Below are 17,405 nucleotides of genomic sequence, written 5' to 3'. Positions count from 1 at the left end.
TTTATTTAAAAGTCGTCAGAATCTTCATTGAGGATTTGGCTTTCTTCTTACTTCTGGGAAGAGACAACACTGACTGACTGACTCAATATGTCAATTAGTAGAGAACGGGTTTCATGAAGTGTGTCATGTCATCTGGATTAGCTTAATAGACAGAAAGCCACATGCAGTGTAGTATTTTAATCTACTGGAAAAGGGAATATGATGTAAAAAATTCTCTAGAATGTGTTCATATAGTCACATCCTATACTGACAAAATTAAGATGTCAGTGGTTAGAATAGCCTGTGGATGAAGAACACTGATGCTGAATCAAGAAAAAAGCATGCACTTGCAGAAGTTTCTCACCCTTGTGTTTTCATCTTTTTTGAAATTAATAACTTTCATATTGTCAAACAGGTTTCCCTGTCATATGACTTTTCCCTTGACTTTCCATCAAGCAACTCATCATGTTCTAGGTGCTTTTATTTTAGTCTGATTTTTAAAACTTTTAAAACCTTGAGGAAGAGAATCACTGCTGGCAACTTTGGCCTTAACCAGAGAACAACTTTAATGTTTTGGGTAGAAGATTTTATTTGCAGTATACAGATTATTTTTTGGGAGCTAGCTGGAGTATAGAAAGGAATCATCTGCCATTGTCTGCCATCATGAACTTCTTCACTGTTTTAAGTTATCTGAATTTGCATATGTCCTCTTTTCAGGCAAATACATACTTAACACAAAATAGAAAGATGCAAATTCAACAGTCAGCATTAATTCTTCCAGTTAATGATATCTAAATCTTAACCAAAATTGGAAAATCAATATTATTATAACACTTAGTATCTGAATTTAGTAATTCAGATAATGTTCACATTTTAGGTAGGTGGAAGAAACAAGTAGTTGGACTCATACCAGTTTGAGAAACTGTGGTTAATATTTCACTCCAGTCTATACAGACTCTTCTTCATGATCTTCAACATCATATTTGCATACCTGAAAATCTGGTTTTGTAAAATTTTACCAAGTCACACTTACTGTTATTCTTTACATCTTGTAGAATTGCACACATCTGCATGCAAAATGAAATTACTGCTCACTGCTGGTTTTCATTTAAGCACTGCCAATTAACTTCCATTGACTTTATCACACTTTGCAATATCTACTACAGTCAGTCTCCACAGAAATTAATCTCCTCAATAACTGACTTCAAGTTGATGCCCATCAGAAATTTAACTACAAAACCCCACAATTTATTTTATTTTCTTTATTACAAGTACAAATACAAAAGTGAATCAAACATAAACTAAAATCCAGAACAAGTAATTCTTCTCAAAGTGAGAATGAAACTGAGATGTTGCTTGTAAATTCCCATTAGTTTAAAAAATTTCCGTTTTAGTTAAACTAAAAACAGAACTCAAATGAAAAACTTTCTGGTTTTGCTTGCTCAATACAGCCCCACTTTTTATTACATTAATTAAACTTTATTAGAAATGCATTTAATTTCTGATAAGAGATTTTAAAGCAATGTCACAATAAGTGCAGAAAAAAAATTGCATCCTCTCAAGAAGTTTTTGGTCTTCACCTAGCCTCACTCCCAGAAATCCTTCTTGTAAACAACTTGGCCTAAATGAGCAATCCAGGCTCATCCTTCCAAGCTCAGCGTAGGATTTCAATTTCTCTCCAGTAAAAGAGTGTCCTATTACCCACTGTAATACTTAAATATTGATCTGGAAGCTTGAACATGTCTTGCTTCAACATTTTAAAAAAACACAACGTTCTGCCGTGTGCTGGAATTTATATTCATAGATTCCAGTCATGCTCAGCCAGCAGCAATTAGAAGATATCCCTTGAGCAACAGCAATTCCAAAAATAGTCTGTATGCACCATAGAAGATGAAGTACCACTTTCCTCTAAAGTAATGTATGCTGTACATTCAAGTATAATTAGCACACTAGACTTCGTAAATAGTATTAAACTAATTACTGTTTGCACCACTAGTGGCAGATGTGGTTAGAGATTATTAATTACAATGGACAATTTCTTGAATTTAACATACAAAATGGAAGTCAATTTCTCCACTTTTTTTAATGTCTGAATGACTATTTGCTGAGTGTCAAGAGGGCTCTTTTAAAATAGCAAGAACTGTTACTTATGAAAATCAGTGTATGAAGTAATAGATTTTCTTAAAAAAAAAAAAGAAAAAAAAAAAGAGAAAAAGAAAAAAAGAAAAAAAGCTGTTCATTGATAAGGATACAATTTTATACCTAAACCAGGGAAACTACAAAAGTGGTATGTGTCAGAATTACTGAACAATCACTGGTCAGGAAGAAAGTTTTATTTCTAACAATACAACCGATATGTTCAGATGGATTTTAAATAAACATCTAAAACCTCCTATATAAGAACTGAAGTAAACTGCTCCCCAGAAATCTAGATATTTCAAACTCGCCTACTGTGGGCCGTGGGTTACTTAACAGAGATTAGGATAGTTACTCCCTGGCTCCTGGAAAATGTTCTGCTAAATGTGGGGAGGGCCACAGGGGAAGAAGAGTTGTAAAGAGGAATTCTGTCTTCCAGAGAAAATCCAAGACCATCAAAGTTGAAAAAGGTAGAGGAATTTTATTTCATGTGCTGATACAAGGTATCACAATTTCAGTCAATGCTGATGGACCCCCATAAAAAATGGTACATATATCTGTCAATATAAGACACACCACTAACTCACAAAAGTAAAGCTATTATTTTTTTAAACTGAGGTGATTCTAGAAGGATACAGATAAATGGAGAAGCAGGGTGATAGGCATATAGGGGGATATCAGAAAGCATTCATACGTCAACTATACTTAACATTTATTTCTAAGACATTGTTGCCGTATTAAAGTAAGTCGAACAGTACTATCTCCCTTCTGACTACTAATTGGTTAGATTTTTTTGCATAAGGATAATTTTCTTGAATATCACAATTGTGAACATTCATGAAAAGAAATCCTATTAAACTTTTTAAAATTTCAATTAATATTTTGGATTCATTTTACTATTTTCACTTATTGAGACTTCATAATCTAAACACTCAATTAACATACATGCCGATTAGAACCTAAAAACACTTGATTTCTAAGATCACCCATACTTATCTAGCACAATCCCTAACATCCCTCATTCTTATTTATTTGCTGATGTCTTTCTTGATCTAAGTGCTATATTGAGCGTGTGCCCTTAATTCCAATACAAACACATAAGATTAAATTTTAATCAAATGGTCATCTCAGTGAATATGGTGGATTGTATTTTGGCGAAAGTTCAAGCACAGAAATGCATTGGTACAAGTTATGATGATTTGTCAAACATTGATTACCATTCAGACCTACTGATTTGCTGACAACCATTTCACAACTTAATTGTTCTGCCTTCAACTAGCTTAGTTCATGGTAGAATGTTTTAACCAACAACTTCAAAGAAAACAAAACTCAGTGATGTAAGAAGCTTACAGTATGTTTGGTAATTCTAATGAAATTTTTAGGTATTTAGGTAAGAAATCTGTTAGGCATAAAAAAGCAAGTAAACAAACAACAACAGAAAAACCCCAGCACCATAACTGCTACTCATGACCTCATCAGTAGATATTATATCTACTGATATCTACTACCCCCCTCATATGATAGAATGGGACCAATCCTGAGAGGTGGTGTTTCCAAGCATGTTGCTGTTAAAAGCATATGTTTATGTAAAAAGCATAAATAGTCGTGATAGTTTCACTAATATACAGCAACATATTTGCATTGAAGCTGAAGAAACACGGAATCAAGGACTACTATTTCTAAACTCTAAATCCTTCTCATTCTCCCTCTAATTTCTCAGCTAAATACAGAAAACTGAATGTCTTGCTGCTTCTTTGAAAATTCTCTATAAACACTAAGTATTTTTCCTGTCAAACAGAACCACAGTATATTTTAAACCAACTGTTTCTAAATCTACAAAATTTTCTATTTATAAATGAAGTTAGGCCTATCAGCCTGTAACTATTTAAATTGCTGCCAGACTTACAGTCAAGCGATGGGTCATCAGCAAGCTGGGATGTTCTGTTACTGCTTCAAAGGTCAATAAAGTAGTCTTAATCAATTCTTCTGATGCAGCTTGCCCTGTTGGTAAAAATAATCATATTCCTTCATAAAATTCAATAGTTAGAATATCTGTGTCTAAAAGTACAGCAATATCATAGGTTACCCCACCTATTGCTCTATCCAGGATTGTTTCTCCTGAATCTATTGATCTGATGAACTCCTGCAAAAGAAGCAACATTTATGTTAAAACACTTCAGGAAAAAAAATTAAAAAGCATAATCACTGAATAATTATAACAAGAAATTATTTTAAAAACTGTGTAAATACAAAATGATTGCACCTACATTAGAATAAACTTTCATCATAACTAACTAAAACTGAAAGCACCAATGAACTAGCTGTTATAATTTTGCAATTCTGTAATGCTCTTGGAACCTTGAATGTCAAGTACACTAAGTATTACTGCTCTGACTAGTATCAGAAATATATAATTTTAGCTAAATAGACAGTAATTAAATGTCTTCACTATTAACAGAAAACTATAATTTCTTAGAAAACTTTGAACTACCTTGGACAAGGCTATTTCAAAATAATTCATTAAAATGACCAAAGACCATTCAGAAAATACATTTTTCTGTTATTGTACCATCTTTTTGATCTCCATGCATATACACGCTGTGGATGCAGTTACACTCAAGAAAACATGCAAAAATGCATATATAATTTTCTATTAAAAATCACCTAAATTAGTCATTATATTAAGGAACAGAGTCAATAAAATATTAATAATCTGAATTAAGTAAATATTGAGCAATTAGACCCACTGTTCTTCTGCTTTCATTTCTATGCATAGCTGTTTATTTCTTTGGGATGCAAAAGACGTTATTAAGACTTGCTAAGGAAGGAATATTCTCAGCAGAATGTGTAGTATGCTCTTTTTTACTAATGTAGTATTTAGGAAAATGGCATTCTTTTGTACTTCACTACCAATTAAAATTTCCTTATTACATATTAAAATGGAAGAAGTTTCTACATGGGTTATCTTTTTCACAATATGTAAGAGACATCTAAAGGATTCTTCTCTAATTAAAAATAGAGTTAGAAACCAATTATATATTTCATTAGTAAAAACACCTCAGAAAGAGTAATAAAAAACAAGTGCTTCTATTAAAAAAAGTTATCTTCCTGATCATTTGAAGAAAATTACTAGGTATTATCTACTTAACTTGATTTGGAAGAGAACAAATTATTTTGTTTGCTCATTTTTATACAGTTTCACACAACCATAGTCTCAAGACTGAATTGAAAGCATCAAAATAGTTGGTGCAAAAACTGTTCTGGCTTTTAATGCTTACTAATTGTATATTAGAAACACAGGGAAAAGATGTGTGATTTAAAGAAATGTAACTATCTGGGGTTTCTCAAGCAATGGAGAGAAATGGTGTATGTGTATTTTGCTACAGGTGAGTCTGTACCCTGTGCACACCACAAGGAGCCTGCTATTATCTGTGCCTTTGGGGCACGGCGTGTCCTTCATGTACTTCTGTTCACAGCAGAAAACATGAAAGGACTGTCCCGACTCCCTCTCAATTTCTTTGCTCAACACTACTGAAAATTACAGTGATGATGGAAGTAACTTCAAAGCAGCATAAAAAAGAAATTCTCAATGAAAAACCGCTACAGGAAAATAACTCTTCTTTTCCATCCAGATCCAAAGCACACATCTTTCTACTCCTCATAATTTCTTACTGTTAAGAACAAGACTATTGAATAAATCAGGAAAAAAAAAAGAACAAAACAAACAAAAAGACTGCCTCACTAAAGTCTTAGGGGCCTCATTTATAGCACAGTATTTTGAAAAAGTACAGGGTGATGATTGAATGTCTCTTTATAGGTGTCAGTGGGAATGTTGCTAAACACAAATTTCACAAATTTCCAGAGTAGATTGTTGCCTGATATACTGGATAGTTATTCTTCCAGATGTAATTATATTAGTTATATCATAACACAGTTACATAAAATTGATTAAAATCTGATATTAATTTTTCAGATATACTACTGTCCCTCCATTTTTCATGTGTAAATTTAAACAGTGTATGTAAGTTCCTGAATTGCCTTTTCAATGGCAGGACAAGATATAGGAAACATTGAGTAATGTGCTCCTCCTTGATTTCAGAGGAAAGCTGTGCTACTATAACTAGCCTGACTTCCTTAGTCAGTAGTTCAAACAACCTGGAGTAACATCAAAAGAAAACTTTCATTGTACCTATATTGTTGACAGAAGAATTTCACCTTCTAGAAGGTTGACTAAAAACTACTAATAAATCTACTGCTAGTTTGAAATGCTTCAAAGGGAGAAAGAGCTTTGTAATTCAACATCTACAGTTTCAAATTTTTTTCATTATTCTAATGCTAATTTTTACACAAATATTTTATTAGAGATAAATTAAACTACATTTTCTTGGAATAAAGAGTCAAAGGAGAAAGAGAAATTAATCTGAACACATAACTTGAATCTTATTGTTTGCAGCAAACCATTTCTTTATGCTATTTGGAGATAAATACCTAGTTGTCATTTATGAACTCCTGCACGTAAAAGTATTGGCTTAAATCTGATATGCAATTTAGAATATCCCTTTTTTTCTCATTTAGCATAAACAATTGTTTTCATTTAAGAAAATTATGTAAGAACTATACTACTTCATTTCTCCTGTACTACCCAATGGCACAGCTAAAAAGTTTGTTTTCTATCAGTAATGTCAGAAATAGGTTGTAAATGTCAACACGAGTTCAGTATCTTATCTTCATAGCTTTTCATAAACTAAACACAGTTTAGAAGTACTGGCAAGAAGAAAAAGTTGACAAGAAGAAACAATACCTCAAATACAGATTAATTAATATTTATCTTTCATTTCTCCTCATGAAATACTAGTAGGATATTACAGAGAAAATATTCTATGTAATTTAGAATTAAACTTTACTATTCAGAAATAAAGCACACAGGAAATTCTCAGTTTATCAAATATGTACAGAGTTTCCCTTTGAATAAATAGATTACTACAGAAAACATTTTCTGACTATATAGAAAGTTTTGAATACAACCAAAGCTTAAAATATACATTCAGAATAAACTTCTTTCTCCAATTTAGAAATGTTATGTAATTTTATTTCATTAAAGTAACTTCCAAAATTTTATGCATAGGTATATCTTGTAAAAATATTTATCTTGTAATTTATACTTACAAGTAAGATGCCATAGTTGAAAAGAAACTCCTTTGTGACTATCTGGGGACGAAAGACCTATTTGAAATTGGCCAAAGAAAAAAAATTTACATTAAATGCATATCTTATGACCAGAAAAAGTAAAAAATTATTTCACATGTTAAAAATACAAAAAAAAGAGGACAAAATATGCATTTGTTTCTGTCATTACCATTGTTACAGAATACACGTTTATCAAATGCTGCTTCATAGCTGGAAGACTCATCAACGTATCTATGCATTAACAAAACCTCTATTTCACTTCTTTTGATCATGATTGAGAGAAATTCGATTTTGGGAAACTTACTGTAAGAGTTTGTGTAACAAATTTTGGGGGAAAAAGAATCTACCTGGGATGTCACAAGATGAAGCACTACAGGCATCATAGGAAGGCACATCTTCAACTGTTTGGCCTGAATTGTTGATGGGTGTTTACGTCCAGAGACATTAGTAAGGGCACTGAGAATGTCACCTACAGAAAAAGGCATTTCAGGCTGATACAACATAAAAACATCACTAAACAACAGCAAATGACATATGAAACATCTTTGTTCCAGTAGCCTCTGTTGACTCCTCTCTTCTCTGTCTGCCAGAAGTAGTGTTCATGATGAATCCAGCATTTCTTTCCTCGCTCTGTCTTCAACCAGATCAATTCCCTACTCTGGCTACAGGGACAGGCAAAGGTGACCTCTGGCAAAATAGTGAGGATAGAAGTAGAAGGTGACTGTTGAAGTAAAGATGGAATTACCCGTTCTTAGCAGAGTGGACTTATACTGGCTAAATTATGTGGATGAAGTTCTATTTCCAGTGAAGTAAAAAGTGAAATTCTCACAGCTTTCAGTTAACCAAGAACTGAATGAACTAAGATTAGTGGGTGACATAATGCTGAAGCAGTATTTTCCCCTGCAGCACAGTTCAGCAGGAAGAAAAACTCCAAACATCCTTCTCCTCCAAGAAAAGAGAACATTACACCAGTCATGCACACGCACATTCTCATTTGCTGATTTAACTGTAACACAAGTGACCTAAATCTACAAGAATTCTCATAAAAGAGATAGCAACAGATCAATGAGAGAACTTAGAGGCCTCCATTTACAAACCTCAGACATAAGCTAACAAAATTTTAATGGCAATTGTGAAAATTATACTTCTGACTCAGAAGAGACATATAAAAATCAAGGAACATTATGCTAACTTTGTGGTATACCTCCTATTGTCTACAAAAAGCAAGACCTCTTCCGCACAGGATAAAGAACAGAAGCAGCATGAGAAAAGTTATCTCATATGAAAAGAAGGAAAATTCTGTCCCTATAACCTGAAAATACCAGAAGCCAAATGCTGTCTTGAAAGAGCACCTGTTATATTTTTTCCCCACTAAAAAGACAGCTGCTCAAAACTGTAAAAGGGAATTCACATATATGTTAAGCAAATAAAGAATGGGACTCCATATTAAAATGATTTTTCAAGCCAGTAAAGGCCTTTTCTTTCACAGTAAGTCAGAATTTAATCATGTTGAATAATACCAATGCTTTTCTTCTGTTCCCATGGAGCTCAGTTTTCAATATAAGCAGAAATGACAGAGCCTGCACTAAAGTAGGTCTTAAAGATTTGACTCATTCACTGTAAAGAAAAGAAAGTGTTCCTTAAAACTCTTCAAATACATGAAACACAACAATTATTTCATTAATACCTTTTTGTTTTGAATTACACACAATCTTCTAATTCAACAAGATCTCTGTTTAGTAACTGATTCAGTGAACAATCTCTCTTTCTATATTTTAAAGAATATACAACCATCACATTTGGCAATTTTGCATTTGATAGATAGATAGCTATGGCTATCTTTAATGTTAGCATGACCTAAACAATTGATATCTACTTCCTAAAAATATGTTAAATATTATAAATGCAGAATTAAATTAATTTCTTATTTACAACAACCAAAAACTTTTAAAATTAACCAAAATATTAACAATTTATTTCTTTTGTTCAAATGTATCTTTAAGGTCAATTCCTACAATTTGTTATCTATTTGGTTTATAGCTACATCTGGTGGAAGAAGATGGGATCAGTAAGGGGCTTACATGAATGCATATCAAAAAAGCCAAGTAGGATCAATTCTAAATTAACAGCTAAACTGCTTTTCACTGTCCTAATTTTCAAATCTGATTATTATTTTTAGGTGCCCAGAGCTTTCACCACCTCGAGCAGTACATGCTCCTTCATCATACAGCAATGAAAAGAAAAAGACTTCTGACAAATATGGACAAATACAGAGAGATAAATTCAGGTTACAGAAAACAATCAACACACAGATCCAGCTTGGAAAAGAAAACAACATGTAGAAATTATGCTTGATATCAGTTCTCAAAAATGCATTCTAATTGTAAATCAGTAGTAATTACATATCTAAGCAATTGATGTACTATGTATCATGACAATAACTATGTATTTGTAACTTTCAGATTCTGAGGAAATATCAGAGCCTACTGTATTAGTTGCATTTAGCATATATAAACAGTAGGAGGTGAATTTGTGCTTCAAACATTTATAGTCTGAGACTTCCATCCTGAAATATAGCCAATATGCAAACCTGGTATTTAGTTACAAAAAAAGGGATCAGGTGTTTGCAGCAAGGAAAAAATTTGCATTAGCAAAGGAAGCAAAGTTTATTTTAAAATAGCAGCATGACATTTAGGTCTACTAACCTTTGCAGTGCTACCATTACATTTTCAATATCCTAGTGATCATGTAGAGAAAATGAAAAATACATCAGGTATCATCTCATCAGAAAATAATTTTATGAAAATAAATCTCATGTGCATGAGCAAATGGGTTTCAGGCATCTAAAACAACTGAAGTATCTAAGCTGAAATTTTCCAGAAATATTGCCTGTAGCAAATACTCTATATATAGATTTCAGCATAAGCAATTAACATGTACACAGAGATACACCCTGTTGCATCTCTCCTAGGCCTCTGGTTTATCTCGTTTATTGGGCAAATTTGCTCTTAGATTGTAAAATGTTTCTAGACTTTACAATATCTTTGAAACATTGATAAAACATCTTGTATCTCTGGGCCTCAGTCCTGACTGAGCTGGTGAGGCTCACCATTCCACAAACACAAAACATTCATATAGGAAATCATGCATTCCAATACAAAATATCTGATCGTGACTCATCTAAAAAAATTCAGGAAACTGATATCATCATGCAAACTTTATGCAATCAGAAAATACAGTATTTCTACCTGTATACATTAGGAAATATCTGTTTCTTGACAGAGTAATCAAAGGTAAGATCTGTTTGGTTAACAAACTGAATTTACCTAGAATTCCTGGCAGCTCCTGCACAATGTGATAGATGAGAAGATCCAGGCATTTTGACAGATATTCACTGCCACCTTGCTGGTCTTTTCTTGGCATGGTCTTTCTGCTGTCTCTTTCAATATACATTATGAGTCTACATTTAAACAAGTGCAAAATATTAACTCTCACACCAAAGTGAATAACATTATATCTCAAAAAAGTTATTGAACCAGGCATTTTTGGTATCTATATCTGTGGTTATAATGAAGACAATACATTACTTTTGGCTCTGTAATTTTGTTGAAATTTTAGACTTTTCTTTTAATCAGCTTTAAAAACAACACAAATTACTGAGTCAAGGAAAGAAAGCCTTAAGCTACTTTAAGTAAGCACAACTCTACTAGTTTAAATGAAATTGTGATTTTAACATAAAGAGTGAATCTTTCTTCAAACATAGAAAGAGACTAATTTTACAATCCACTTTATTTTGAAATAGGTAATCCATATGTGCAATATAAGTGAAAGACTAAAGACACTAATTTTCAACTCATAAGAATTCCAGAAGCAAGGATAATTAAAGTAAATTGATAAGAGATCAATCTTTCAGTCCAGAAAAATCATACTACGTAGATCACGCTGCAGCCTATTAAAATGTTAGCACTAGTTGGAATGGCCATATTGAAAGAGATAAAAGCCCAAAGTAGTCTTACATCCTCTTTCTAGAAATCTGGTGTTCACAGTTTCTAAATACAAACTCAGTGCATGCATTCCAACTGGTAAGTGCTGTGGCTGTGCCATTCTGAAGAATGACATTTCTCACAGTGAAATGGTAACTGATTTATTAGCCACTGGCTAACTTACAAGAGGTTGCTTTAATAATACACTGGTAACAGATTGCTTCAGGCAAGATTTTAAAATGCTTATTTGAATAGACAGAAGGGCCAGACTTCCCTTTAGGGCCATACTATTGACATCTTTGTTTCACATTCGAACTCCCTCCGGGTCCTGTGCAAAGAACCATCAATCACTGGTGAGAGAAATCCATGATCTGGATTTTAAGTATGTACTTCAGTACTATCTTTTTAAATACCCTTCTGATAATCAATTCTCTTTTACAGAACTATGAAAATTACTTATTTACCTAAAGTGTTAATAACAATTCTACTAGGAAATACATATTTCTATCAAAAAAGATTATTTACTCAATGAAGTAAAAACTACCTAAGAATACATTTTACAGAATTGTGTCTCTAAATAATACATTATTATGATTGAATACTATACACTTATCCTTCCTAACCTATTCTACAGAGACAGAGAGAACTCAAAAGACCCACTGAGTAACTACTTTTCACCTGTGCAATAGCCCAGATACAAACACATTCAGCTTCACTTCTCAGAGAGCGTGAGGACATCTTTTATTCTTGTAATGTATGGAAATTACATTAAATTACAGGAATTTTGATTTGTCTGTTAGAAAATAACTACTTAAAAATCTGGCATTGTGCTACAAATAGAATTTTACTTTTATAAGCTTGTCACTTTTTAATATAAAAATTTCAATGTTTTAAATAAAATGGCCTTCTAGGATTTCCAGACAACCAAGTAATTTCTATTCCAAAAAATGTTTCACTTTAAAAAAAAACCCAAAATATCAGCACTTAAGTTGTTTTTTTTAAGAAAACACTTCTATGATTTAACAATCATCTGATTCTATATGGAAATACACTTAGATCTGTTTGAGTTTAACTTAAAATGGGCCAAATAGACTTCAGCATGAGTGGTTTTATTTTTTTGGGTGAATGAGGTTCTTTTATTTTATAAAAGCATGTTCTATTACTTAATCACATTTAAGAAGGATACAAAGTAGGCTTATTTATTCTGAGAGAGGAAAGATACATGAGTTCTCTCCTTTATGTTGTTCTTCCATTCACAAAATTGTCTTTCACATAAAAATTATCCAAAAATATGCACACCTGTTTTTTCCCTGATAGTTTGATTCAACTAAACATTGTCTCGAGAAAACTGAACAGATAGAAATTGTGTAGGCAGTAAAGCATTAGTATCTCTATTTTCCTTTGACAAATTCCTCAGTCATATGTAGAACAATTCATCAGTTACTTTTATTCCCTGATGAATCTCAGTGTTCTCTCTTCTGGGCAAAACCAGGCCTATAGAAATATATTTATTCAATTCATTGAGTAGCACATTTGTCTTGAATTCAACAATACATTAAAAAAAATGTAGATGTTAGTATAAATAAGCTAAATATGATGAGGAGTAAACCACTGTCTATGAAGCAAAGGTTTGGTTTAAAAAAAATTCAAGTGTCTGTATTGTAAGATATGGCCATCAGTGAACTTTTACACTAAAAAACAAAACAACCCAAGTTTTCTGTAATAAATGTGAAAGATTGGAGCAAAAAAGGGAAAATTCCAGAGTTAACGGTCTGAAGTGATAGAAACAGGGATGAGGTCTACTACTTAAAAGAATAAGAACTGTTCTCTTAAAAAGAAGGCCAATATGAAGAAAAGAGACTAAGTTCACAGAGATTGACAGACCTTCATGAAACTAAAGAAGCTCCAGCATACTCTGAGGACATAAACAGACCATTTACCCCAAGAAATCAAAAACTATTTCTTAGTTTTATCATTATTTATTATTGTTACTAATAAATCTCTGCTTACAGAAAATGAGGAAGTTTTTTAAAGCATACTTAATATAGATAAGTGTTTATTTTACAGAGATGTAACATCAGATGGCATACCATGTTAATAGGAGGCTCAATCTCTACTTCTTGCCTTCCATCACTTTTTTCTATTTTTTAATTTGATACCACCTTGCTGGGCTTTGTCCTGAAATCACTGACTTACGTCATTGTTCTCTCCTGCCTTCCATTTCCATGTCTTCCCATCTGACTGATCACTAAGCTTTTTAGTTCTTTTCCTCACTTCTTTTCTAGATCAATCTTAAGATGTAGAAGGCAGTCTTAAGAAGTATGCTAGATGTGAGACTATAGCAGGTTTCCAGGCAAAGCTTTTCCTTTAAGGACACATATAAGACTTAAAAATTTAATAAATATGAAAGGTGGCCACAGGAAACAGAGAAAGATTTTGCTCAGATGTTATGCTGTTGTTCACAGTTACATTTCTGCAGACTGTGAAATGTGTCAGGAATACTATCCTATCTTTCCACAAGTGTCCATCTCTGCAGAAAGTAGAAAAGAAGAGGTTTGAATAAATTCTTTTGGGAGGAGAAGTTCAATCTCTAAGTCAGTCTCTGTTTATCCAGGAAATACTCTGAAACCATCTAGATACAAAAAGAACAATTCAGTGAGACTAATCAGAAATTACTGCTATCTTAGAAAAGGGTGAAATGAAAAGTCTTAATAAAATTTCAGGATGTGTCCCTCCCCTGAAACACAGATAGCCTGCCTCTGCACATCAAGGAGAAATTAAGGAGACTAGAAAACTCAGTGCAATTAGCAAAATAAATTAATTTGCCCACTGTAAATAAACAAGTGCTACTTCAGCCTAAAGAATCTTGTATCTTCTCTAGCTGTATCACATATGGAAGAACCAAAGGTATGTAATTGACAACCATGAAACACATAGGAAAAAAGAGTAACAGGTGAATTGTCTCCATGTTGTGGAACAATGAACTAATTTCAAAATTACATTTCTTATTATGTATCAATACTTTTCGTCCACAGAACTCAAAAACTGCACAAGCAAAGCAAAACAAGGAATTCATTCACCACTTCCCATGGGTAGACAGGTATTCAACCATCTCCAGGAACAATGGGCTCCATCACATGTAATGGTTACATGGGAAGACAAGTGTCATCACTCCTAATGTCTTCCCTGCCATTTCTTTCTTCTTTCCCCCATAAAGCCACGTGGTATGGAATACCCCTTTGATCAGTTGGGATCAGCTGTTTCTCCATTCTTATTTGGAATTATAAAGGTGTTTCCATACTCTTTGAGTAAGTAGATATTTTTGAAAAGAGGTACAAAAAGAAACTTGCAACCAGATTGTGCAAATTCAGCTAATCAATAGGCATTACAGGGACATGCATGTGGGATTGTGTGTACAAATACTCAAAAAGTGAATGGCAATGGCTGGTATCATGGCCAAAGCCAATAGGCTCTGTAAACAGTAAAAAAAAATAGACAGGTAGTCTTAAGATTGCATTCCACGAATTAAGACTTGCAACACTCAATAGTTCCCATGTTTCCAGCCCTAAGGCATCATTATTGCTTGCAATAAAAAGAGGTTTTAGCAAGTGCCTACTTCTGCTGTCTTTTATTTCCTGGTACCTGAGCACAAACTGGAAGAAAAACACAAGGAAATACATTTTGGTAACACCAGCAGAGCTAAAATAAGCTGGCCATCACCCTTCCCTTCCACTTCCTCTTTTCCTACACCTCCTTCCATTTCTCTTTCTCTCCCTTCCTTCTCTCCCTTCCTTTCCCTGTCCCATGACCTTTCCTCCCAATGAGATGAATGAAAACAGATTAAACTGTTATTTTCCTCACATTCCACAGTTTTTTTAGCTCCAAAACCACTTCCAAGGACAGATATCACAAAGGTTACCAGTGGGAACAGGATTTTATTGTCTGAATTATCAGTGAAAAAAATTTTCCTGATCTCAAATCTCAGTCTCCAACAGCAAAACTTAAGCCCATTTCCTCTTGTCCTATCACTCAGTACTTGGGAAGAAAAAGACCAATTCCTGCCTTGCTACAGTCGCCTTTCAGGTGGCTATAAAGAGTGATAAGGTCACCCCTAAGCCTTCTTTCCTCCAGGCTAAACAACTTCAGTTCTCTCAGCTCTTCCTCATAAGACTTGCACTCCAGACCTTGTCCCAACTTTGCTGCCAAATAAAGGAATAACTGCTCTCCAGAGCAAGGCCTTTGGGATGCTGGCCCTGAGGCGGTCCCCATGCTCATGAGGCCCAGGGGGCTGTTTTCAGCACAAACAGCCTCATAGTAACTGCCATGAAGAAAATTAACACTAACCCAGCCAAAAACAGCATAATTACCAAACTAAACAAAAGCAATTTTCAGTGCAGTGTTGCCATGAGACAGTTATTATTGTTTTATCATCTGCATCAACCTTTAAGTGATGCACACTGAAAAATTGCCTTATATTGATTATCATTATCATAAATAGATTTTATCATCAGCAATATAAATCTTACTACAGGCTTTAGCTGCAGCTGCTGAAGACAAACTGTTAAACAGGAACTATATGCATTTTACTACAGGCTCTATATCAAACACCTCCAGAAGGAGAATTTAGGTATATCAAATATTTTCAACAGTTATCCAACTCAACTGATTTCTGCTTCCTGTGCTAGCAATTTAGAATTTATGAGTCTTAATTTTGAAGAAACTTTTCTGTCAGATAACTGAAGACATCTAACTAAATTCCACACTACAAGTCAATGAGTATCCAGTATTTTTGCTGTGTTTAAGATTATTCCAGAGTTACATAGTGATATTATGAATGCAACTGTCTCCAGATTTAATAGGTCATTTCTCCTCTCTGCAGCTATCTTATCTTCTGGATGTAAAAGAAAGGTTTTAGATTATCTATTCTGATAAGCTATATGCTTTTCATTAAACAATTATAAAGAAAACTCAGCAAATGAAGAAAAACAGTTTATCAGCTCAATAAAGCTGCTATAATGCTTGCCTATTGTTTTACCTAATATATTACATTATGTATTGGTCTCTTACCAGCCCTGTCTGGAGCATGACAATAAAACTGCAAGATAAAGCCAAGTCATAATACAAAATTATATTCCAAATTCACAACACATTCTTTTCAAAAAGGCAAAAATTTGAAAAATTATTATTCTCTTTCACATAATATCTTAGGTATATATATAAACAAACAGTAATTGTCTGTGTAGGATTTCTGTCAGACCTTTCTCCAAACACGTGGGAGAGTCCTATGTGGTATATTGGGCACATGAACAGCAGGAGTTACTAAAAATGTAACCATTCAAAAAGCCATTTACAAATCATTAGAGGCATTTTTCACTAACCAGAACACATGATCTGAGAGAACATTTCTGGAAGTGTAAAAAGGTACATATGAAAAAGCCCCTTGGATTCAGTACTTACTCTCCCTGATTCTACAAATATAAAGATACTTACAGTGTTGTGAGTGGAGGAATATATATATCATGCTATCACTCCACAAGGTGCTCTTTCACAGTGGCTTCATAGTGTAACTCATCTGCCCCTTCCTTTAACCCTGATGTATACATCCTAATTTTTCTCAAACATGATTATAAGATATAATGTTATATTTGCTGTAGATATAATTAGATTTGCAACTACCCACAAGCTTAATCCTAATTTACTTTCAGTTCCAAACCTGCTCCATTTCAATATTCTAAAACCTACGTTTACACTTCATTTTATTCTTCTTCTTACAGAACAGTAGAAGATATAAATCCCAACTAAAATTTCTTTAATCCTACTTCTCCGATCACCTTGAAACATGGTGACAATTCATATTCTGACACAGTCTAATTTGCTCCTCTTTGATACAGGAATGCTTCTGTCCCAACAGAAGACAAAAAATTTTAAATAACAATTCCCTGGTGATTCAGTAATTTCTTGCAAAGTGTTCCAAAACATAGAAGAATGAAATACATCATGTAAAAGTCACAGGAATTTATTGGTCATTATGTAAACCACTCCCACACCACATATAGCCAAAAATATTATTTTACCTTGTATGTGACTATCCAGAAGAGACTATGGACTATAACAAACCCC

General features: G+C 33.4%; 1 protein-coding gene across 10 annotated transcripts in view; it reads right to left on the bottom strand.

Moving 5' to 3' along the window:
* Positions 1–17,405, bottom strand: part of ULK4 (unc-51 like kinase 4) — a 233,721-nt gene that overhangs the window by 160,319 nt on the left and 55,997 nt on the right. For all 10 annotated transcript variants that reach the window (XR_014953277.1, XR_014953282.1, XR_014953281.1 and 7 more), the window contains exons 23-27: positions 10,629–10,762; positions 7,650–7,771; positions 7,282–7,338; positions 4,207–4,258; positions 4,022–4,116 (exon numbers count right to left, since the gene is read on the bottom strand). Coding sequence is in view for 2 of the 10 variants with exons in the window: in XM_031503902.3 (XP_031359762.3) it covers positions 4,022–4,116; positions 4,207–4,258; positions 7,282–7,338; positions 7,650–7,771; positions 10,629–10,762 (460 nt within the window). In the remaining 8 variants the exon portion in view is untranslated. The remainder of the gene's footprint in view (positions 1–4,021; positions 4,117–4,206; positions 4,259–7,281; positions 7,339–7,649; positions 7,772–10,628; positions 10,763–17,405) is intronic.

Source organism: Lonchura striata, chromosome 2 (assembly GCF_050655825.1).
Source record: "Lonchura striata isolate lonStrDom1 chromosome 2, ASM5065582v1, whole genome shotgun sequence".
Lineage (NCBI taxonomy): Eukaryota > Metazoa > Chordata > Aves > Passeriformes > Estrildidae > Lonchura > Lonchura striata.
This window is presented reverse-complemented; position numbering and strand designations above follow the sequence as displayed.